We start from the raw sequence: 23,549 nt of genomic DNA on the forward strand, positions 1-23,549 counted from the left end.
GTCTAATGCCATCAAAATTAGCCTTGGTCCAATTTATGACTTGTGGACCAGTCCTATCTTTTTCCGTAACTATCATGAACCTAATAGAATTAGGGTCACTGGTCGCAAAGATGATCAGCCACTGGTCCAGCCTCATTTCCCAACAGGACATCAAGTGTTGCCCCCTTCTTGTAGGGCCATCTACATATTGCTTCAGAGAACTTTCCTGGACACACTTAATTCTTCCCCATCTAATCTCTTAGCACTATGGCAGTTCCAGTCAATATTAGGGAAGTTAAAATCACCTACTATTGTAACCCTATTATTCCTACCTGTGATTTCCCTACATATATTCCCTTCTAATTCCTGCTGACTACTGAAGGCCTATAGTGACATGGTGTCAATGACAACAGCCTTTCCCTCAATGTCAGCAAAACAAAAGAACAGGTCATTGACTTCAGGAAAGGGGGCTGTGTACATGCACCTGTCTACATCAACAGTGCTGAGGTCGAGAGGGTTGAGAACTTTAAATTCCTAGGAGTGAACATCACCAATAGCCTATCCTGGTCCAACCACATAGACACCACAGCCAAGAAAGCTCACCAGCACCTCTACTTCTTCAGGAGGCTAAAGAAATTTGGCATGTCCCCTTTGACACTCACCAATTTTTATCAATGCACCATGGAAAGCATCCTAGCTGGATGCATCGTGACTTGGTATCGCAACTGCTCTGCCCAGGACTGCAAGAAACTGCAGAGAGTTGTGGACACAGCCCAGCACATCATGGAAACCAGCCTCCCCTCCATGGACTCTGTCTATACCTCTTGTTGCCTTGGCAAAGCAGCCAACATAATCAAAGACCCCACCCACCTGAGTCATTCTCTCTTCTCTCCTCTCCCATCAGGCAGAAGATACAGGAGACTGAGGGCACATACCACCAGGCTCAAAGACACCTTCTATCCCATGGTGATAAGACTATTGAACGGTTCCCTTATACGATGAGATAGACTCTTGACCTCACAATCTACCTTGTTTGACCTTGCACCTTATTGTCTACGTGCAATGCACTTCCCTGTAGCTGTGAGACTTTACTCTGTATTCTGTTATTGATTTTTACCCTGTACTACCCCAATGCACTCTGTACTAACTCATTGTATCTGCACTGTGTAATGAATTGATCTGTATGAACGGTATGCAAGACAAGTTTTTCACTGTACCTCAGTACAAGTGACAATAATAAACCAATACCAATAGTATAATCTCATCAAAATGATCACCCTTTTCTTATTGCTAAATTCTACCCATATGGCCTTGCTGAATGTTCCTCCTGGAATATCTTCTCTAAGTAGTGTTGTGATATTCTCCCTAACTAATATTTCAACTCCCCCCTCCTGTTTTAAGTCTACCTGGGCAGGCATGGTAGTGTAACAATTAAAGTAACGCTATTACAGCGCCAGCGACCTGGGTTAAATTCCAGCTGCTGCCTGTAAGGAGTTTGTACGTTCTTCCCGTGTCTGTATGGGTTTTCTCCCACATTCCAAAGATGTACAGGTTAGGAAGTTGTGGGCATGCTATATCGGTGCCAGAAGTGTGGTGACACTTGCGGGCTACCCTCAGAACACTCTACACAATAGATGCATTTCACTGCATGTTTCGATGTACATGTGACTAATAAAGAAATCTTGTCTTATCTATCATACCAGAAGCATCTATAGCCTGGAACATTGAGTTGCCAGTCCTGTCCACCCCTCAACCATGTTTCAGTATTAGCTATAATATCACAATCCTATGTGCCCGGAGTTCATCTGCCTTACTTGTCAGGCTCCTTGCATTAAAATAAATGCAGTTTAGCCTACCACACCTTCCTGGCTCCCTGTCCTGCCCACTGGACTTGCTCATTTTAAACTCCACGTTTGCTTCAACATTCTCATTTGTTACACTACTACTTTGGGTCTCACCCCCTGTGCCCCCCCACCCCAAATCCCTCTCACCTTAACCAGCCCTTCATTCATGCATTCATTTGCCCTATCTTCCTCCTACTACCCTCAGTGGCGCATAGCACAGGGAGTAATCCAGAAATTACAACACCAGAAGTCCTGCTTTTTAACCTTCTACCTAACTCCCTAATTTTGCAGTGACCTCAACCCTTTTTCTACCTATGTCATTAGTACCAATATGTACAACAACTTCTGGTTGCTTGCCTTCATCCTTGAGAATAGTAATTGGTTTATTATTGTCACATGTACCAAGATACAGTGAAAAACTTTGTTTTACATGCCATCCATACAGAGCATTCCAAAACATAAGCACATCGAGGTAGTACAAGGGAGAGGAATAACAGAATGCAGAATATATTCTGTTACAGTTAAAAAGAAAGTGCAGTGCAGGTAGAAAGTAAGGTACAAGGGCCATGATGAGGTACACTGTGAGATCAAGAGACCGTCTTATTGTACTAGAGGACCATTCAATAGTCTTATAACATCGGGATAGAAGCTGTCCTTGAGCCTGGTGGTACATGCTTTTAGGCTTTTGTATCTTCTTCCTGATGGGAGGGGGGAGAAGAGAGAATGTGCAGGGTGGGAAGGGTCTTTGATTATGTTGGCTGCTTTACCAAGGCAGCAGGAAGTGTAGACAGAGTCCACAGAGGGGAGGCTGGTTTTCACGATGTGCTGAACTTTGTCCACACCCCTGCAATTTCTTGTGGTCTTGGGCAGAGCAGTTGCAACTGCCATCCTAGCTGCTAGATGCATTCAGTCAGGAGAAGCAGCTGGACACACTTCCCGCAGACGTTGTTACCAGGGACACTGGGAGTTTCCCTGATCTCCCACATTCTGCAGGAGGAGCATGCAACTGCTCTAACCTTATCTTGTCACACCACTGCTCAGCCTCCTTGCCAAAGCCACTCTCAACAAAGCCTCAACACTGATACCTCAAAGTCAGCACTTCAACCTCAAAACAGCCACTCTCACAATGCCACTCAAAAATCATTTTCCCCACATTTAGGATGCATTAGGTGACAAGCACTCTGCAAATTCCAACAGTGGGGTCATTAAGTTTCCCTCAATAATCAAATATTCTGTGATTAGCTACAGTAAATCCAGCAAAGGAACACCAAATCTGCAGGCAACGTGAGGAACTCAGGCCTCCGAGTTCTATTCAAATTGGAAAATAGATCACGCAGATAGTTTCTAGAAGATAAGGCATATCTCGTGCTTCTGTGTTTTACAAGCCAGTTTTTACTGTCATGCTCACCAGAACATTCCTACAACGTTCTCCGGTCTGAGAAACAGAAGTCATGAGGCAGGCAAGTTTAACCGCTACTTGACCTAACCAGGATGAATCACATTATAACATGACCAATCTATCAGCTTCCACAAATTTCCAAAAACCCTGGCACTGGTTCTCTATTAACTCAATGACATGGTCGCCATCAACCCAGGAATCTCTTGGGTTCACCTTCAGGGAACCCAGGGCTTCTCTCTGTGCTTTTGTAATGAGCAGGTGGCCAGCTGCCTTGCTTTGCTACTCTTAGAGCTGGAGTCTGATAGGTTCTCATGCCCAAGATTTCTCGATAGTCGACAGCATGACTGAGTATACCACACCAAATTCTCCTGAGGCAAATGACTGCAGCAAATATCTGAAGGATTTCCTTTGTGACAACAGGCACTGATATATTGGTGTTGAAAATAAATGGGCTAATGCTGCTGTTGAAATAACACAGAAATCCAGTTTATCGGCTACTAAACCACATAGGCTAGAGATTGCTAGTTTAGATTCTTGGCCATTGGTTTTAATAACAGATCTCAGCTTTGTGCCTGGAATTGCAATGAAAAAGTAGAGCTCTTGCTATCCAATCACTCCTGGTAGCAAGTAGGCAGGTGTTTAGTAGTCTTGAATGACACATGAAGAATGGTACTTGAGTAAGCTCCTGCATGAGCAGCACTTTCAACAGATGTTGTTTTAAAAAGCTACTCAAAATTATACATACCTAGTTCAACCTCAATTTGTTCTTTCCTACCAGGATAAACTAATTTTGGTATAAATCGTTCAACATACCCTGTGGAAAAAAACATGAAAGTTAGTAACAGATTTTAATTTTTAATTGAAGACCATTATACCACATTTAAACAGCAGACATACTGAAATAAACAAAGGTCAAACACTCTTCCATTGTAAGACAGTCAGGGGAAGGGATCCTATCCAACCATGAACCATGACACAGTCCTGAATCAAATCGCTGGAAGCAGAACAATGAACTCTAATTCTGTCTTGTGGGATGAGGTTCTAGTAGAAGAAGATGAGTTTCGTCTGGCCAAAACAAAATGCTTCATCTCTGAGGGAAGGTATATCGTCTTCAGGACAAAGGTAACGAGTAATTCTGCATCCATTATCCCTGACTGAATGCAATGTGGGATCTTTCAAAAAGGCCCATATGGAGTTCACACTGGATTTCAGCTGGTAAATATCTCACCGAATTCTTAAAATCGCATCATGGGTGGAATCCTTGGATTTGCATAGGAAGTCTGAGTTACATCATCTTCCAGTAACTCCTTGATAACCACCTTGATTGTCACCCTGTCATAATGCTGAATTAGATAATTTTATGGCTGTAACTAAAATAAGATTATAAATACAGAAATAAATACCTTATGTTTTAAACTTTGAAACGTCAATAGTAAGCTTTTGTTCGATAGATACAGTATATCCTTTCTCAGATGATTATTGAAAGGAGAAATGGTTAAAAAGGTTGTTGGTTCTTACACTGCCTTTGACTCACACCAATGAACAACTTGGACTCAAAGGTATCAAAGTAGGTGTAATTTTAGATTGTACATAAACTACTGAAATATTTTTATCAAAACCTGAGATTATGACAATGGGCACTTGAGTTTCTCCTTTCATACTGCTTACTTCAATCTGACTCCCTCGGAATTTGCAGCCCACTCCATTCTTTTAGTTTTAACCCCAAGACCATTATTAAGTCCAGAAGGCAGAGGATGCCATATTGCCATAGGTGTAAAAAGCTATTCTAAAGGCCAAAAGAAAACTCTCTGAATTTCAATTTTGGACCATGGCTCCACAGACATAATAGCAACTCAGGTAAAATGACATCCAAAAATGTGTCAACATTTTAAAAATCTCAAAGCCTATCTCCCTCTAACCTATCCATTTCCAAGTTTAATAGTGGTGGGACAAGGTTGTGGGGGGGGGGGGGGGGGGGGGGGGGGGGGGGGGGGGGGGAAGGTGGGTATGGGAAGTTGCTCTGGCCAGCAACACCCTCACCGTATAAATGAATACATGAACCCACTGAAGGGAGGCAAGTTGGCAACTAATACATTAATGAGGCTGGCCACCTCTGATTTAATCCATTTAGGCCTCAAAAAACTGCCATTTGAAAGGAAGGGGGACAGTTTCATAGAGAAGAGCAGACAGCTCACTCTTCACACATCAGACTGTCTCTTCACAAATAATCCTGGAGGCAGTGATCGGTCTCACCTGTGGGACCAGACATCCCCCACACCCAGGCCTGAGATCAGATCAATCTGCTCCTGAGGATGGCTCCTGCACTCTGTTCAGAACATTTCCTCATCTGATTGGAAAGGAAGCCTGTCAATCAGACTAATTTCCACAAAAAGTGGAGTTAAAATTCAGCAACATGTCACCAATACTTCCTCAAATGGTACCAATCACACATCTTCCAGAGATTTTCCTTGCCACCTCTTTGTTTCTCAATCCTATCTCCACCTGTACCCTACCATCTCACTCAACTAGATATACAAATGTAATTGTCCTGGTGGATTGAGATCATCTGGGTTTGCCTGCCAGCATCAAGAACCCCTCAGCAATGACTGTCCATCCTTAGCTAATCTGTCCCTTTAAGGAGGAGCCCATATGAACAAAAGGAATTCACTTTTTAGACCAATCCCAACACCCATGAAGGCTATTCCAACTCACATCAGAAAGCATTTTATTTAATTGAAATTGTGAATTAGGTAATAATTATACCTTTGGTCTTCAATTTAATTGTTCTTGTAACATTATATTGTACTCCATCTTTTCCTACGGTGAGTACACATGAGTAATATCCAGCACTCTTTTCCTCCACTTTCAAAATGGTATATGCATTCCCTGTGTGAACTTTGTCCTTGCAGTCCTGAAAGTTACAAGAATATAATGGTGGTATTTTCCATTTGCATTGTCAGGGAAGATGTCTGTTACACATTGAGGAAGTCAACCATTTTTTATTACATTGATACATAGTGATCAATTTCCACAAGTGTTGAGTGACCCAATCTGCAAGTTACCGTCTAAAATATAATGGTAAATATTTTTTCCATTAATATGCATTAATAATCTTATGAATGATACTCTGTAAATCTACTAATAGTCAGTAGAGCTGACAGCAGTTGGAAGTGGGTGAATTTTTCCAAATGCACTTTTGTTGGCAGAACAGATTAATTTTGATTGCAGAGTCTTCTGCTTCTTTGTTTTTGACAGAATGGATTTACCTTTTTATACCACCTCATTAAAAAACAGTACAGAACTTCTTAAATGATATCCTACTGCCTTCATAACTTCATGTGGTTAAATTTTTTAGAATGGCTTTATTTTGTCATGTATGCCTTCATAATTTTGATTATCCTCTTACATGTCCTTCAAAACCTTTAAAATAATATGAAATTATCATCCCAGTTGACATCACTCACCTCCTTTCTGCTTGCTCAATTACACATCTACTAGTGTATGCTAAGTTGACATGTCAAGTAGCAATGCTACTATATTCAGACTTATTTTCAAATTAAAATTAAAAGAAAGCTATTTTTAGCAGATTTAGTAGATTGTTGGCTGTAGAAGTACAATTCTTTACTCAATTATGGAGTCATCAATGGAACAAAAAAGGAAAAGATGGAATGAAGATATTAATATCGAACTGTAGCTCATCCCTTGGCTAGTCCACATTCACTTAGGGTCAGTGAATAACTTTTGAAGTATAACATCTTCATGTTTTAAATAATTACCATAACTTTTCCAATAGATGTGTTTTTACAACAGTATTATTACAGACTCTATTTTACATTTTATTTGAGAATATAATTTTTTTAAAGTAACATGATTTTGTAGAATTTCTGCACATACAAGTAATTTAGTCCTTTAAATTGATATCTAATCTATGGGGATACATAGGTACATAAAATCTAAGAATGTTTTTACCTTCATCCATATGATATTATCTTCCTTGCTGTTATAATCTTTCAGTTTTGGACAGGACAACCTAATTGATTTTCCAACAGATTCGGTACGAGAAAAGAAGCAATCAGAGCACAATCCTTCATTCCTGTGTACATTCAAAGAGGTGCCTGCACTACTAACATTATAAGTTCTATTGCTGTAAACACAAAATCAACAACATAAATGTAGTAGTGTTACAATTATTATTGATGTACAACCACAATGTTTAATCTTCATCATTTCTAAGTATTTTTAGATATTTCCTTCTGCCTGATTCTGATCATCATTCTTCCATAGTCACTGGGTCTAAATGCTGGAATTCCTTTCCAACAGCATTGTGGGGGTACATTCACCAGCAGGACTACGATGATACAAGAAGGTAACCCACAATTAACTTTGCAAATGCAGTCAGAGGCTTACAATAAATGCTAGCCTTTCCAGCAATGCCAACATCCCAAACAGAAATAAATAAAAATAAATACTGTGAAATCATTTTAATTAATTTTGACCCTTGATTTATTGGGGCTGGAAGAGAGTGACAGGGAGGATCTTTGGATGGGAAACTCAGATTTATGCTGATATTCCACAGACTGTCCTTTTTTAGTTGATGATTTTCCCAGCCACCAGCCAGATTGACATTGTGGTGGGAGTGAGGGTGTATGGGGTGTGGAGGCACAAGCAGTAAAGGAGGGGAACGATGTCAGGCATGCTTATAAAAGCATGCATTTGGAGACTGAGGCAATTTGAACATCATATGAGAAGACGTGGTTAGCTAATTGCAGGAGTCTGAGTTTAATCAAGTTATTTTAAAACAGGAGCTATTCTGCCCTTTCTGGCCCACAAGCCATGCTGTAAAAGCCCTTATCTGGGACAGAAAAGCAAACACAAACTGGAGATCCTGGAAAACTGACATGAAAACAGAAAATTTTGGAACTACTCTGTAGATCAGGAAGCGGAATTCATTTCTAAGCTCAATGGCATTTCATCAAAACCAGAAAAGTCAGAAAATGAGCGTGCACCAGGAATGTCTGTAATGGAGTGGTGACCACAAGAGATTAAATGATGTAACTGGTGGGAGTTCCATCTCCCATGTGGCATGACCACCACTTAAGTCATTCAGATACACATGAGTATTTCTGACACTTTTTCTTTCTTATCTCTTGGTTTCAACCATTTTCCATGCCCAGCTTCCCAAATCAGAGGAATCCTGCCCAAACACTGCTAAAAATATCATTTCTGTTAAAACTTTGTACAGATTAGCAGCGTCTATGCAACATCCTCATGGTATACTAGTCACCAGTCCTGCAACTGCCTCCAATTAAAACATCACTGAGTAGTTTGCAGATGCATTGAGCTCAGGATTGAGAACTCTAAAGTTTTCCCAAATCACCTGCATCCTCAAGGGTCAAAATTCTCCCAGTACATTTTGTGATGTCAAGTATTTTGAATAAAATGTTAAAATACATTTCCATAAAATCACAAGATCAATATTCCATTCCTGTATATCAAAAAGGCATCAAGCTACAAAGAGACCCAACGTAATTCCTAACTCACAAAGCTAAACAGCTTCACAAAGTTATTAAAAAGGAATAGCACTATTAATGATTTTGTTTTAAATCTCTGCAAGTCTGGTCAAAGAAATTACACAAGACTTGCATCACATGCAAATACAGCAAACATATTTATCATAAAATCCTTTAGCTCCACACCACTGTTAAAACACTGCATCTACTGAAAATAATCCTTTTTATTTTAATGCGTAGATTGGCAAAAGTTGAGTTAGCAATCTCAACAATGAGAACAGAAAAGAGATTATTTGGCCCACCCAATGGAATATTCCATACTATTATACATATGTTCATTACAGAATCTAATACTCGGTCTTTTGTTTTCACTATATTGCCGAGAAGGTCACTTTATGCATTAATGTAGCAGTTAGCGCAACGCTATTACAGCACCAGCGATCAGGGTTCGATTCCCGTCGCTGTCTGTAAGGAGTTTGTACGTTCTCCCCGTGTCTGCGTGGGTTTCCTCCAGGTGCTCTGGTTTCCTCCCACATTGCAAAGACGTACGGGTAGGTTAATTGGGTTTAAAATGGGCGGCGTGGACTCGTTGGGCCGGAAGGGCCTGTTACCACGCTGTAAATAAAATTTAATTTATTTAATTCTTATTGATTCACTGAGTATGTCAATTACTTTTTGAAATTAGGTGCCAACTTAAAATCTAAAACAATCCAAACGTGACTAACATCACAATATTTTCCTTTATATCAGTCCATAGCATTGGTTGATTCTCAAGAAATGCTGAACATTAATTCTCTGTCAACATTCTTTACAAACAACATCTATGCATCCACAGGACAGTTTTGCCCCAAAATATGAAGCTATACAAGTCCCTGCCTGTTTGAGGAGTGGCTTCCAATATACCTGATACTTATTCAAAGAAAACTGTACTACAAGGCAAAATGGTTGGAGCTGTGCCAAATTAGGTGGGGTAGAATATATGGGAAATTATAGTGAAGTCACTTGGGTGTTACAACATGTGGAAAATCTGAACTGTAGATAATCATCCTCATTGCTACTTACAAGACAGAACAAGTGTAATTCCCAGTGTCATTCACAAATGCAGGCCAAAATCCTAATGAGGTTCCTTCATAGGTAATCCTGCCTGCTTCTCCTAAAAGCTTTTTATGACCACCTTCAGAAGTATGTTTGAACCAGCTGATGTTCAATCTGTGTGCTTGAAGGTTGCTCATGTCAAGTGGAGTGAATGCATTATACAGATTACACGTTAAACGGACGTGCTCCCCTTCGGTAACGAAGACTAGTCCAGATTTATATGGAAAACACTTGCTAGTCAGACTTCCTAACAACAAAAGGAAACAAAAATCAATCATTTGCAGAATTTACAGTAAAATACTAGAAACTATGTTACATAGATTCAATCTTTGGATGTTTACTGTGAGTTAATGCATTTCAAAGACTTTCCTTTAATACAAAACGCAGATTTCACGAGAATAGAGTTTTCTTTTGGTGCATATTTTTTCCAGAGGCTGATCATTCATTACTGAAATGGAATGCCACTACTACCAATGCCTACAGTTGAAAGGCTATTCTACTGCACCAGCTTTGCAACCAGATTGAATCAATGACTCATTTGATATTCACATGACTCATCTTGCCAGTGTGACCGGACTTGGTTGGGGGGAGCAGGGAACTATGTTTTACCCTCCTTATGATTGATAATAATTTCCCTGCTGCTGCTTTTGTCCTGACAGTCCCTGGACTTCCCGAATCTGTGTGGCGGGGCTAATTGTTATTTAACTGCAAAAAGCAACAGAATTTATTTCTTTTATAAATGAGTGTTGTAGCACTCATCTAGCAATGTATAAAGACCAAGAGATTGAATAGAATCTGTGTCCAGATAACATATGCCTGACATCCCATAATGGATTGGGTTCCTCCCCTGGCAATTAAAGTGCCCTCCAGAATAGACCATAAGACATAAGAGCAGAATTAGGCCATTCAGCCCATTGAGTCTGCTCCGTGGCCCACCTAGAGTGCTCCGCAGAATGATTTAGGAAGCCCTTTATAATGCTTAATATGAGTCCTGTGGTTGCCTCAGGGTCTTTCCTGGGTTTGACATGCCCCAATGCTTCATCTGGCTTGGAATAATCTCACTCAATCAGTAACATAGAAAGGTCTCATATTAGGCAAAGGTTAACTGGGAAATAGCTGTATGTTACCTGCTTCTTCCAGTAGAACTCAGCTAAGTGGGTTTCAGCCGATGGATTGTTTCCTCAGATTTCCTCCAGTATCTTTTACTTCAAGAAAAATGTTTAATTTATGAAAATACTTCTACAATTTTTTTGGCTGAAATTTCAGTTGGGGACAAATGTAGGGTTCTCCCAGTGGAGGTTGAATTTGAATTGATACTTGTTTCCATCAAGAGTGCAATTTAAGTTCTGATAACCCGACATGCTCAAAACGTTGGTGGTGCCAGACTGGCAGATTTTCCAGACTATGGGTATTACTCCTATTAATACACCAACATCCTTTTAATTCATTTTTTAAGACACCATGCAGTACGTTAAAGTTTCCAGGGAACCGGTGAGCTTCATACGAGTGCAGCAAACAGAACCCAGTGAGCCAGATGCCAAACCATCAGCATTTCTGAACAGATAGTAGATTATTGGTGGTTTACTGTATTCCAGAGGGCTTGTAAAGGAGCTATGAGAACCTACTGCAAGAATTCAACCGCTGGTCATATTATAGGGTTCAGTGAAACTTTTGCCAGCTAAGAGCTGGTGTAAGTTCCATTTAGGCATTTTGAATGGCCTCTCATTGCACCCAACTGGGACAATGGATCTGGTGACTACTGACAACCTTTTCTGTGGAGGCTGCATGGCTCCTCTCAGAACTGAAATATTTTGTTTGGGCTAGATATAGCACACTTCAGGGAATACAGATGACGGATTTGCTTACCTTGAATTCTTCCCACAACGTAACAGAATGTTATCAATACCAAATATTTCACATCCATTACCATGATCTGATTGCAGTTCGACACTGCAATGACATATTACTAATGTTAGGAAATGTTAATTTAATAAAATCAAAGAATGTTAATAACATCCAGAATGACTACTTCCATATTTGAAATTGCATTTGTGCCAACTGGCCTAATATTCTGCTCCACAGGAGCTTGAACCTAATCTGAACAACCCTCATCACCAGATTCTTCTATTCCTGTCACCTTAATGTATTTACCTGACTTCTCCATAAATACATACTGCTTTTTTTCCCTCCATTACTCTATGGAATTGTAAATTCTTATTTGTTACTGCTCTCTGGGTAAAGAAGCTTCTTGGAACTTATATTTATTAGTGGCTTGCACTCCCTGATTTGCTCTCTCACATTTTGGAACAGCAGAAAAGGAATAGACCATTTCACCACTCAAGAAATCATGGCTGAAATCATGTGTCAACCAGCTCCTTATAGCCACCTTTTCTAATATTCCTTAATGTACCACTTTTTGCATGTTGAAGTGTTTCCTAACTCTATTCCTGGAAGGCCTGGAACTAAACTTTAGAATTTGCTCCTACTTCTAAGATGCTCCAATCAGCTGAAATAGTTTCTCCATCTACCAATTTGTCCCCATTCCTAGGCTGAAAACAGTAATCAAATCTAACTTTTTGAAGTTAAATTACAGGGATCTGGGAATATGGCAGGGCAAATCAATAAAACTAAAATGTGCATAATATTTAGAGCAACCTTACATTAGTGTTGCTGGAGCTAATAGATGTTCATGGTAATTTCTACTTCTAGTTGTTTAGTTTAGATGTCAGCATTGTGCTGACATTTTCCTTTGAGTGTGATCGGGTTCATATCCTATTTCTGGGACTTGGTTTAGACCAACACTTCAGGCAGTGCTGAGGTAATAAAGCAACATTGGAGGTATCTTTCAAAAACAAGCAAGCATAGTCACCAAGGGGATTTAGTGTGATTCATTGTAAGCTAATCACATTGCAGGTGCCACCTATCAGCTCTGCCAATTTTTTTTAGAAATCATAGGGATTCCACTCCCTCATCATCCAATTGATATGGCTGTGTGGCAGCACATATTGCAGTTCTATACCCAGTTTCCTGGCAGCAATTGTTCCACAGCAGCCAACTGTGCCAGCTGCATTTCAGCCACTGAGTCAATATAAAGAGTTGCGATTGGACCATAATGGTTTTCTACTGACGATATGCCTTCTGACTTCAAATTGCAATATTCATAAGGAAATCAGAGGCACATGTAGCAAAGGTAGTACAATAATCATGGAGATGTTTAACCTACATGTAGACAAATAGCCAAATTAATAATAGTCAGGAGGAATGAATTCAGGTAGTGTATGACAGATGGTTTTCTTGATCAAAATGTTGAAGAAGGAACAGGCTGTTTTAGATCTAGTACAGTGTAATGAGAAAGCATCATTTAATAATCTGGTAATTAAGAAGCCTTTATGGAAATATGATCATAATATAACATTTTGTGCAAAGGATTTAGTTCAATCTGCAACCAGGGTCTAAGATCTAAATAAAGCAAACTACAAAGTGAGCTGGCTATGGTGGATTGGAAAGTTACATTGAAAGTCATGACAGTAAGCAAGCAATGGTTTATGTTTCAAGATCTGAAATAACAAGGCACAAAATGTAATAGGTCTAGTTGTGGCTAACAAGAGAACTTATAGACAGTATTCAATCAAAGGAAAATGTTGCCAAAGAGAACCATAAACACGAAGACCAGGAAAACTTCAGAATTCAGCAAAAGATGACTGAAGTATTGATAAGGAATGGAAAATTAGAAACTGAGAGTGATCTAGTGAGAAACCTAAAAACAGACTATAAAAGATTCTATAGATATATAAAATAGAAATAATTAGCAAAAGTCAATATGGGACTCTTACAGACTGAGACAAGAGAAAAATGACAGAGAAATTAAACAAATATTTTGTGTTGAACTGCATGGAAGAACACATGGAAAAACCTTTAGAAAATAATGGAGGACAACAAGTCTACAGTTGATAAAGAGTTATAAGAAGTTTTAGAAAAAAAAAATCACTGAAACATACAAAATTCTTAAAGAGCATGATAGGGTGAATGCTGGGATGGGGTGTCACAGCTGTGGAGCTGGTAGAGCTGCTGCCTCTCAGATCCAGTGACCTGGGTTCAATCCTGGTCTCGGGTGCTGATAGTATGGAGTCTGCATGTTCCCCCCGTGACTGCATAGGTTGCCTTGGTGATCCAGTCTCCTCCCACATCCTGAAGATGTGCAGATTGGTGGGTTAAGAAGCTGCTGTAAATTTCCCCTAGTGTGTAGGTGAGTGGTAGAATCTCGGAAGAAAATAGGTTACGAGGAAAATCTGTGAGTTGGCATGGACTCAATGGGCTGAAATGGCCTACTGTTATGTCATAAAGAGATATTCCCTGGATGGGGTCACAACCTCAGAATTGGGGGTGCCGTTCAGAACTGAGATGAGAAGGAATTTCTTCACCCAGAGGGAGAGACTCTTTGGAGTTATCTACCCAAGAGGGTTTTGGAAGTTCAGTCACTAATTATGTTCCTAATTATGGGCCTCTGTATCTCCCTTTGCAACTGGATCCTTGACTTCTTCATTGGCAGACCACAATCAGTATGGATCGGTAATAACATCTCCTCCTAACTGCCTATCAACATTGGTGCACCTCAAGGCTGCATGCCTAGCCCTCTGCTCTACTCTCTTTACATCCACAGCTGTGTGACTAAGTACAGCTCCAATACCATCCACAAATTCACTGATGATACCACTGTTGTTGGCCGAATCATGGGTGGTGATGAGTCAGTGTACGGGAGTGGGATAGAACACCTGGTTGAGTGGTGCCACAATAACAACCACACGCTCAACGTCAACAAAACAAGGAGCTAATCATTGACTTCAGAAAAGGGATGTCAGGAGGCCACATGGTGGGTCAAAGGAAGCAGCTTCAAATCCCTGGGCGTTAACATCTCAGATAACCTATTCTAGGCCCACCGCATAGATGCAATAATGAAGGTCAACCAGCGCATCCACTTTCTTAGAAGCTTAAGGAGATTTAGCATGTCATCAAATACTCTAACTTCTACAGATGCAAGGAAGTATCCTGACTTTGTTGCATCATGGCCTGGTACGGCAATTCCATTGCACAGGAACATAAGAGGCTGCAGAGAGTAATGGACACAACGTGACCTATGATGGCCACATCCTACCCACCCCCCCCCCACTGAAAGTATCTACAGGAGGTGCTGCCTCAAGAAGGAGGCACACATCATCAATGATCCCCACCATCCAGGTCATGCCCTTTCCTCAATGCTACAGTCAGGCAGAAGATACGGATACCTGAAATCCCACACCACCAGGTTCAGGAACAGTTACTTTCCTACACCATCAAATTCTCGAACCAACATGCACAACTCTAATCCTACCGCAGCAACAGAACACTATTGATCACCTCTTACACTACCATGGACTGGTCTCCACTTGTGTTTCATTTTTGCACTAATATCTTGTTTTGCACACTTTTTTCTTCACTCTGGTATAATTTATGTGTAATTTATGTATAATTTATATTCTGTATGTTGTCTGAACCTACATGCCTGTGATTCTGCTGCAAGCAAGTTTTCCATTATAGCTGTACCTCACCGTGCATGCACATGACAATAAACTCAACTTGACTTGATGTTTAATGCAGAAATCAATAGAATTTTGGATATTAAGGAAATCACATGTTATATGGGTAGTGCAAGAAAATGGTGCCATGGCAAAAAAATTAGCCATGATCCAATCTAATTGTGGAGCAGACATGAGGGGCCCAAATAACTGACTCCTATTGCTATTCCTTATGTTCTCTGCAGCTGACGTATGTGACACAGATTGAATACAATAAGATTCATGTTGTCACAAGAGGGAAACCACTGGCACTGATTCAGTTACATTGAATGGATTGATGGTGGTCTGTTGCAACTGCAGTACATTCTCTCACCTACTCTTGAGCCAAGGGTAGGTGAGAGAATGTACTGCAGTTGCAACAGACCACTATCAACAAGTATTTCTCCAACAGTGGCTCTAAAAATACTCTTCAACACCAAACTTGTTGTGCTTTCTTTATCACAGCTTTTTAATGAAATTCTGTATGTGTTTTTATTCATCTTGTCACTTTCCCTGGAAAAATATTTTAAAATAACCTTAGTTTACTTCTGGCAGAGTTATCTTGAGTCTTGAATCTTCAGGAAGACTCATACTTCATTTATCTTTCTGATCTGATCTTATGGCTAATTTATCATTAAATGATGTATTTCCATCTCAAAGACTGAGTAAACACAAAATATATACATGTAAAACCTATCTAATGACACTGACTCTTAAAATAGTAACAACCCACCATCCTTAAGACTCCAATTTCCAGTGCAGCTAAGACATACACCATAATGACCACTTTTACAAAAGCAAATCAAACTAATCATATGTTTCATAAAGTAAAAACCCACTTCTTCTATCTCTGTAAAGCTTCAGAAATATAACTGTGAAAATGGCTATCACAAACCTGTGTCCTGCTAATTCAGAAACCTTAGTAAAGATATCTTTGAGTATGATTTACCACTCAGGAATTAAGCTCGTATTAGCAATGGCAACAAGCCATTGAAAACAGTCGATCAACATGGGAAAAGGTTATTTGAATAATTATTCTGTTCTAAAATCTTTTACTCAAACATATTTTTGGCAACACCAACAAACCTGCAGAAGCTTAAAACTAAGGGTGATCTTACTCTACCATGACTTCACACCTATATTTTATACTTTTGGTTTTATCACACATAAAGAGCTGTTCACTCTTAGGTTCTCAATACTTTTTAAAAATATGATAGCCTTGTTCTTACAAAATGTCTATTTGTATTTTCACACACACACATACACATGTGCATACACACACGCACATGACATACAGAGCAATTGTATGACAGTAGTGTTCCTGAATCGTCAAACCATTACAACCTTTAATAAAGATAATCATCTGCCAAAAAATTCTGGAAGTGTCAACCACTGAAAACAAAAGATCAGATGGAAAGCACCAAACTTCTTCAGTGGAAATAAACATACTACCAACATTGCACAGACTTTCCACAGTTTAAAGGTTTCCTGCTATCCTTATACTCCACAAGGGCCCAGTCTGATTTTAGCTTCCCAAACCTTACATGTGCTTCCTTTTCCTTTCTGACTAAATTTAGGACCTCTTGGGTCATCCAAGCTCCCTTTACCTTACCATCCTTGTCCTTACTCCATACTGGAACATGCCAATCCTGCACTCTGATCAGCTGGTCTTTAAACAACTCCCACAATGTCAGACGTGGACTTGTCCAACAGCAGCTGCTCCCAATCAATGCCCCTTAGCTGCTGTCTTATCCTGTCATTAATTTGCCCTCCCCCAATTTAGGACCTTCCTGAAGATTCTATTTTATCCTTACTCATAACTATCTTAAAACATAATGAGTTGTGGTCACTATTTCCAAAATGTTCACCTACTATCAGGTCTGTCACCTGGCCTGGCTCATTTCCCAAAACTAGGTCCAGTACGTTCACTCCTCTAGTTGGACTCTCCACATACTGTTTCAAGAACCACTCTTGGATGCATTGAAGAAATCCCGCCCCATCTAAGCTTCTTGTATTAAGGAAATTCCAACCAATACTGTTAAAGTCCCCCACTATGACAACCCTTTTGTTTCTGCACCTTTCCATAATCTGTCTACAGATCTGTTCCTCCACCTCTGGGTGGCTACTGGGGGTCCTGATGTATAATCCCATCAGCAAAATTGCAGCTTTCTTATTTCGGAGTTCCACCCAAATTGCCTCTGTGGATGAGCCCTCTGAGTATCGCTGTGACATTCTCCCTCATCAGTAGTGCAATCCTCCACCTGTTTAACCCCTCTCTATCACACCTAAAATAACTAAACCCAGGAATGTTGAGCTGCCAGACCTGTCCCTCATGCAACCAGGTCTCTGTAATGTTTCAACTTCTGGATAAAATAAAATTACCTTAGAAAGGATATGCACAAACAATTTTACTGAAATCATCACGGCACATTTTAATTACAGTGTTAGAAAACGTTGGGCTCTTTTCTACGTTAACTACGATAATTAGAAAGCTTAACGGACTTACCTTTATATTACGGGAGCAAAGAGTTAATGACAACGCCAATCAATCGCAGCGGTGATGACTTAGAAGGGTTACAAAATCGGAAATTCTTGGTTCTCCTTTTATCATTCGGTAGTGAAACCGATTCTGGTGATCACCGACAATCCAGCAGAGATACCAAAAATAAAGGGTTATGTTTGGTTCCCATATATGGTAAATTAAATGGCTTTGCTCGTAAGCATGCACATTTATTTGGTCAATTTGGTCCTCAGAGATCCCACCACAATCCCAGCCACACCCAGCAAGGGGAGCAGATTGAAATACCAACACATTACAGTACTGCATATTTATTTCTCGCATTTACATCCAGGGTGCGCATGTACTTAAAAGCAAGACTCCGGGATCCTGCATACCAAAGGTGGGGTGCAGATGGGCAGTTGAATAATTTAGCGGGTTAGGTTATGGTTGTGATGTAATTTTCTTAGGCAGTTGTGTCCGAAAAGCTCTCCACACGCGCCATCACAATAACCCTGCGTTCAAAGTAAAGGGAAGAGGGTTGGCTGTTGGGCAATGCGCATTCCGTCCCGAAACCCGACTTCGAGCCCTAGAGGAGGTTGCCAGCTTTTGATTTTCGGAAACTTACCAGAGCACAGAAGTCGGTGCGAAGAGGATGCATCTGGCGAGGCGACCAAGGAAGGACGCGGGTTTTTATTGAGGAAGTTGGGGGGGGAAGTTGGGGGGGAAGTTGGGGGGGGGGAAGTTGGGGGGGGGGAGGAAGTTGGGGGGTGGGGGAAGTTGGGGGGTGGGGGAAGTTGGGGGGGGGAGGAAGTTGGGGGGGGGAGGAAGTTTTGGGGGGGAGTGGGGGGGAAGGAAGTTGGGGGGTGGGGAAGGATGGGGAGATGCTGGACGTCAGCAAATTGCTCAAACCCAAGACCAGGAACTCATCTGCCGTTGGAATGACTCAAAGCTGCCTCCTGGGAAATCGATGAACTCTGCTGGATACACCGAGCACACACTTTAACTTCAGGCAAAGATTCGTGTCTGAAGTTAAGGTCTGTTAATTCCTGTGCTTCCATTGCCGTCTGTTCAGTATGGAAGTGAAAGTTGCAAACACGGTAAACAGTTGACTTTCAAGGTGGAAATGAAACGTAGATTCTCAGTATGATCATCTAATGAAGCTTATCTAAAGCTTCTCTTCGGTAATTTTCTGTTCTGATTTGGCACGCAGACCATTCACACCAACCATTCCTTAACAGTGCCTCAACAGGTAGGATTTTTACTAACTTTCCAAACAACTTTACTAACTTTCCAGAGTATTAACACACAAAGCGCAAGAGGAACTCAGCGGATCGGGCAGCATCAATGGAGGGAAATGGAGAGTCGACGTTTCGGGTCGAGATCTTTCTCAGTCTCAATCCCGATGAAGGGTGTTGACCCGAAGCATCGACTGTCCGTTTCCCTTCATAGATGCTGCCTGACCTGCTGAGTTCCTCCAGCATTTTGTGTGTTGCTCAAGATTGCAGCATCTGCAGTGTCTCCTGTGTCTCCTACTCACGGTATTATTCCTCCTTGGAATTTTCTTTGTGAGTCCTTCAGCATCCAGGATGACTGACTTCCACGCTAGTTCTTTTTGTTCTCAGGTGGTTGGTGAGGTCGATGTGGGAAATGCAGGCTCTTCCACAGATGGGGCTGGAGCTGCCTGATGGGATGGTTTGTGAGACAGTGCGCTCCTTCCACCGTTTACACCGGAATGCTGTGTGCTCCAGACGCATGGATTGGAGGTTCTCAATACCATCCCCAATTCTCCTTCTCCACTTTGAGCAGTGATGAATCGGAGATTCCTGGGAGTCAATGGGGATGATGCATTTCATTCAAGAAAGCTTTGGGCTCATTTTGAATCTTCTCTCTCTTTCTGCCCGGTAATCTCCTCCCACAACAGAGCTCAGAATGGAGTGTGTGCCGACCAATGGATATGTGTTATGTGTGTTGTAAGCAAGCAGCAGGTGTAATGATCACCAAATGAAGAAAGGAAAGGAAGATATAAAACAGTTTGTCAAGCTGGGAAGCTCAATTGTGTATATTGTAATTAGAAGGTGATCACGAGTAGTTCAGACAGATAGGGATAGCTATATTTCTTTTCTCCGTCCTCTTCTCTTCCTCCTCCCCTCTTCCTGTACCACACAGATGCTGGCAGGAAAGATCAAACCCTCTTATTGGCAGGGTTGTGTAACAAATAACAGACCTCCACAAATGTCGGGAGCCAGTGTGCTGAGCAACGCAGGGTTCCTTCTGGACAGACTAAACAGTAGTAACAGTAGAATGTGCTCACCATTGGTCAGTTCTATTGCATTTTGTGAGCTAAACTTGACATTTGTTGAGGTCGTATTGTCCACTTGTGTATGGGATACTCTGACCTTGCTTGTGTAGATAGCATAAAAGAGCAACACTGAATGAAAACATTATTTCCACTGTCAGGATACAGACCCAGACCTACATGGTGCACTGTGTTCGGCCTCACAGCAGTGTGACATAAAGGGAGTAAAATCCCTTCCCATTGCAATACATCTCTGAGCTGGTAAACAAGGTCCAGAAGGTGATATGCATCCAGTTAATAGCACCCTGCACCAAGGAAGACCCTGCAATTATTGCAAAGCAATGTGCCTGTTTCACCTCTGGGTCTGTCGTCGCCAATTAACTGGACTCTGACAATTTGCACTCATTTCCCAATCACACTTTAGTTACTTGTGCACAAGGAGAACAGTCCGGCCCCTGACACAGAACTATTCTAAAATTTCAACAGAGTTGTCTTTTTAAACAGATATTGACCAGTTAAAATCTTTGGGCACCTTGGAATCCCTCATTTGCACACATAAAATATCAATCACATTCTATTAATATAGATGTTAATGACCAATAGAAACAACATGTTAATAGCCAATAATACATTAGATTTAGTAAAGTAATTGTCCAATCGTTAGTGTGCACCTTGCAATCCTTAGTTTGCATTTTGTCTTGGTATGCCTGGTGACCTCGGCTCCCTTGCTATACAAAGAGGAGTTGTGCTCTCAAGGACCTTGCTCAGCATGGGTGACTGCAGACTGTCAAAATGAATATCACAACCAGCAGAAATAAGGCCGAGTATCCATTGTATGATGGAGCTGCCCCAACTCCCCCCCGCCAAACAGGGAATTGAACCAACTAAAGAGACCCCAAGGTGATGAAGGGGTCCTATGTAACTCCTGCCCAATCTTTCTAACCTTGTTAGCCTCCTTCTGGATGTGTGCAGCCAAATCAGTGATGTTTTCGGACAAGTCAGGAATGTACATACAACATTCCCGACTGATAATGGCACAAGTACTGCCTTCCTCGGCCAGTAGGAAGTCTAACACTAACCAGCTCTGGAGGGCCACAGTTCGAATCACTTCCATCTCAATGTAATGTCCTTAATGGCCTGGCTGGTGTCCTGTAATGCTAGGACTATCTCATTAGCCAATTTCTTCATTGCCAAGGCCATATTGATGTTTTCGCGAACCAGTCTTGCAGGTCCCCAGAATGGAGCCGCTATTATCCAGAAGCGTTCAGCCTCTGTGGTAGCCCTTCGAGGGTGGCCTCGCACAGCTGGACGTAGGGAGAGCAATGGCAGGTGGTGCATATGTGGTATTATGTAGGCCAAATAGCAACAGTCTTTCTGTCCTTTCGGCAACCATGGATACGCCTTGATGCTGCACACGCAGTATGTCCTGTTAAAGGTCAGGGATGATGCAGTGGCTTGCACATTATTGAATCTTTATGTGCTATTTCCCACCCAGGTAGTATCTTGCTGTTGGCAGGTCCATCCTTCGCCTCTCCTTCGCCTCATCATGGTTAAAGAGGGTGGTGCTAGGGTCCTGTTATACGAAGGCAAATACCACCCATCAAAGCCGGTGCCTACTTGCTGGGAGATAGTATACATCTTTCCTTCAAACTGCAGTCCAGTGCCCCAACCTTGCTTCCCAATACCACCAGTCTTGGGCCTTCCTGATTCTTTTCCAGTTCCCTCCCCGGCCGCTAGGTACCACGCTGTGTTTTCCTAGTCGTGTTGTTGAAATGGTGCCAGGCTTCCATTTCAGAAAAAAAAGGGGATGGGATCCAAGGGAATGCCTCCCGCTGAATTCCTGGGTCTGCTAGAACATACCCAACAACTTGACTGACTGGAACATAGAGTGTATTCATAACTAAGATGTAAAAAGTGCAATTCTGCACTTAAGCAAAGGACAGGCACACAGAACATCCATAACCTAAAACACATAATGAGTACTTAAAACTCCAAATGGAAGTGATCAAATAATTCAGTTAGTTAGTTAGTACTTGTCCTCGGAGTCTTTGCCACCCGTTCCCTGGTCCTTCATGGCAGTGTGCATGGTCAGCAACAATTGATATGGACCTTCCCACTGGGGTTCAAGGCATTTTTCCGTCAATAGGATTTCACAAGTACCCAAACTCCCAGCTGGTAGGTATGGCACTCTGTAGTCGTCACGACCTTCTGGGCTTCAATTACCTGTTGATGGAAACTTTTAAGAGTTCACGTTAGTGCCATACAATACTGCAACACGCTTTCACTCATGGTATGGATGTCCATCTGTTTGACAGAAAGGGAAGGCGCAACTGGTAAGAGCATGGGATTTCCCAATACTGTCTCATGTGGAGATGTTCAACGGTTTGAAGCACAGCGCATTGTCATGAGGGCAGGGGAAGTGCCTCTGGCCATTTCAGCCCTGTTTCCTCGCATAATTTAACCAGTCTGTTTTTCAGGATTCGATTCTGTCGTTCTGTTGCCCCATTCAGTTGTGGGTGGTGCGGGCAAAGCAAAGTGCTGTTTACACTGCAAAGTGTTGTCACTTGACATCTTCTCAGGGATTCCAAACCTAGGAATGAATAAAAGTTTAGCAACAGTTGTAGCATCACTTCTACAAGCTGGATAGGCTTCTACCCATCCGGAAAATAAACACACAATAACAAGTACACAACAATAACCCATACACTTAGGTAATTGTATGAAGTCCATAGAGTCTTTTCAGTCTCTGATGCGTCACACTGTAAATGTACATCAATAGAGTTTGGGAAGGTGTTGGCAGTCTGAACACATTACCACATGCCCATAATCAGCCAGTTTATTATCTTTAGACACTTCATCATTTCCATTAGTATCAGCCTTACATTTAACAACAGCAATCACAGAATGCAATTGAATAGCAGAAAGGAGATTGGCAATTAATTCACCATGCTGTACTGGGGTTCCCGAAGAGGTGAGAAGCCCACAGGGTCTCTGGTGCTTGGGTGAGTAAACAGTCGGTGATATCATTGTTCTGTGACGCAGAAAGGTTAAAACATGGTGTTTGAAATTGGTGGGAAAAGACGCAGATTTGCTGTATATGAACACAACTGCCTTGGGAAAAACTGAGAGGGTTCCTTATGGGTTGGTATGGATGGCCTCTGGTGTTCTGCATAAAAGATGATAAACCATTGGATGGCATTTGGAAAAGTGGGTCTGCATCAGGTGGTAGCTTTGCAGCAGCACCACCACCTCTGCCTGCACACTATCTTAACCCTTGCCTTGCCACAGCATCCACAGGTCTCTGGCAAGATAGAATGAAACATACTCAGCTCACT

At 41.4% G+C, this 23,549-nt stretch overlaps 1 protein-coding gene across 7 annotated transcripts in view; it reads right to left on the minus strand.

The window, feature by feature from the left end:
- LOC127575928 (interleukin-18 receptor 1-like) overlaps window positions 1-19,531 on the minus strand; it is a 31,226-nt gene extending 11,695 nt beyond the window's left edge. For 3 of the 7 annotated variants that reach the window (XM_052026182.1, XM_052026176.1, XM_052026175.1), the window contains exons 1-7: window positions 18,544-18,610; window positions 17,925-18,047; window positions 11,694-11,777; window positions 9,795-10,074; window positions 7,192-7,366; window positions 5,986-6,133; window positions 3,968-4,036 (exon numbers count right to left, since the gene is read on the minus strand). In XM_052026182.1, coding sequence (XP_051882142.1) covers window positions 3,968-4,036; window positions 5,986-6,133; window positions 7,192-7,366; window positions 9,795-10,074; window positions 11,694-11,757 — 736 coding nt within the window. In that variant the 5' untranslated portion in view covers window positions 11,758-11,777; window positions 17,925-18,047; window positions 18,544-18,610. Of the gene's footprint in view, window positions 1-3,967; window positions 4,037-5,985; window positions 6,134-7,191; window positions 7,367-9,794; window positions 10,075-10,954; window positions 11,033-11,693; window positions 11,778-17,924; window positions 18,048-18,543; window positions 18,611-19,455 lie in introns of those variants that run through there. The other 4 variants (XM_052026178.1, XM_052026177.1, XM_052026180.1 and 1 more) reach the window with 4 other exon arrangements.
- Between the last annotated feature and the right edge of the window lie 4,018 nt (window positions 19,532-23,549).

This window comes from Pristis pectinata, chromosome 11 (assembly GCF_009764475.1).
Source record: "Pristis pectinata isolate sPriPec2 chromosome 11, sPriPec2.1.pri, whole genome shotgun sequence".
Taxonomy (NCBI): domain Eukaryota; kingdom Metazoa; phylum Chordata; class Chondrichthyes; order Rhinopristiformes; family Pristidae; genus Pristis; species Pristis pectinata.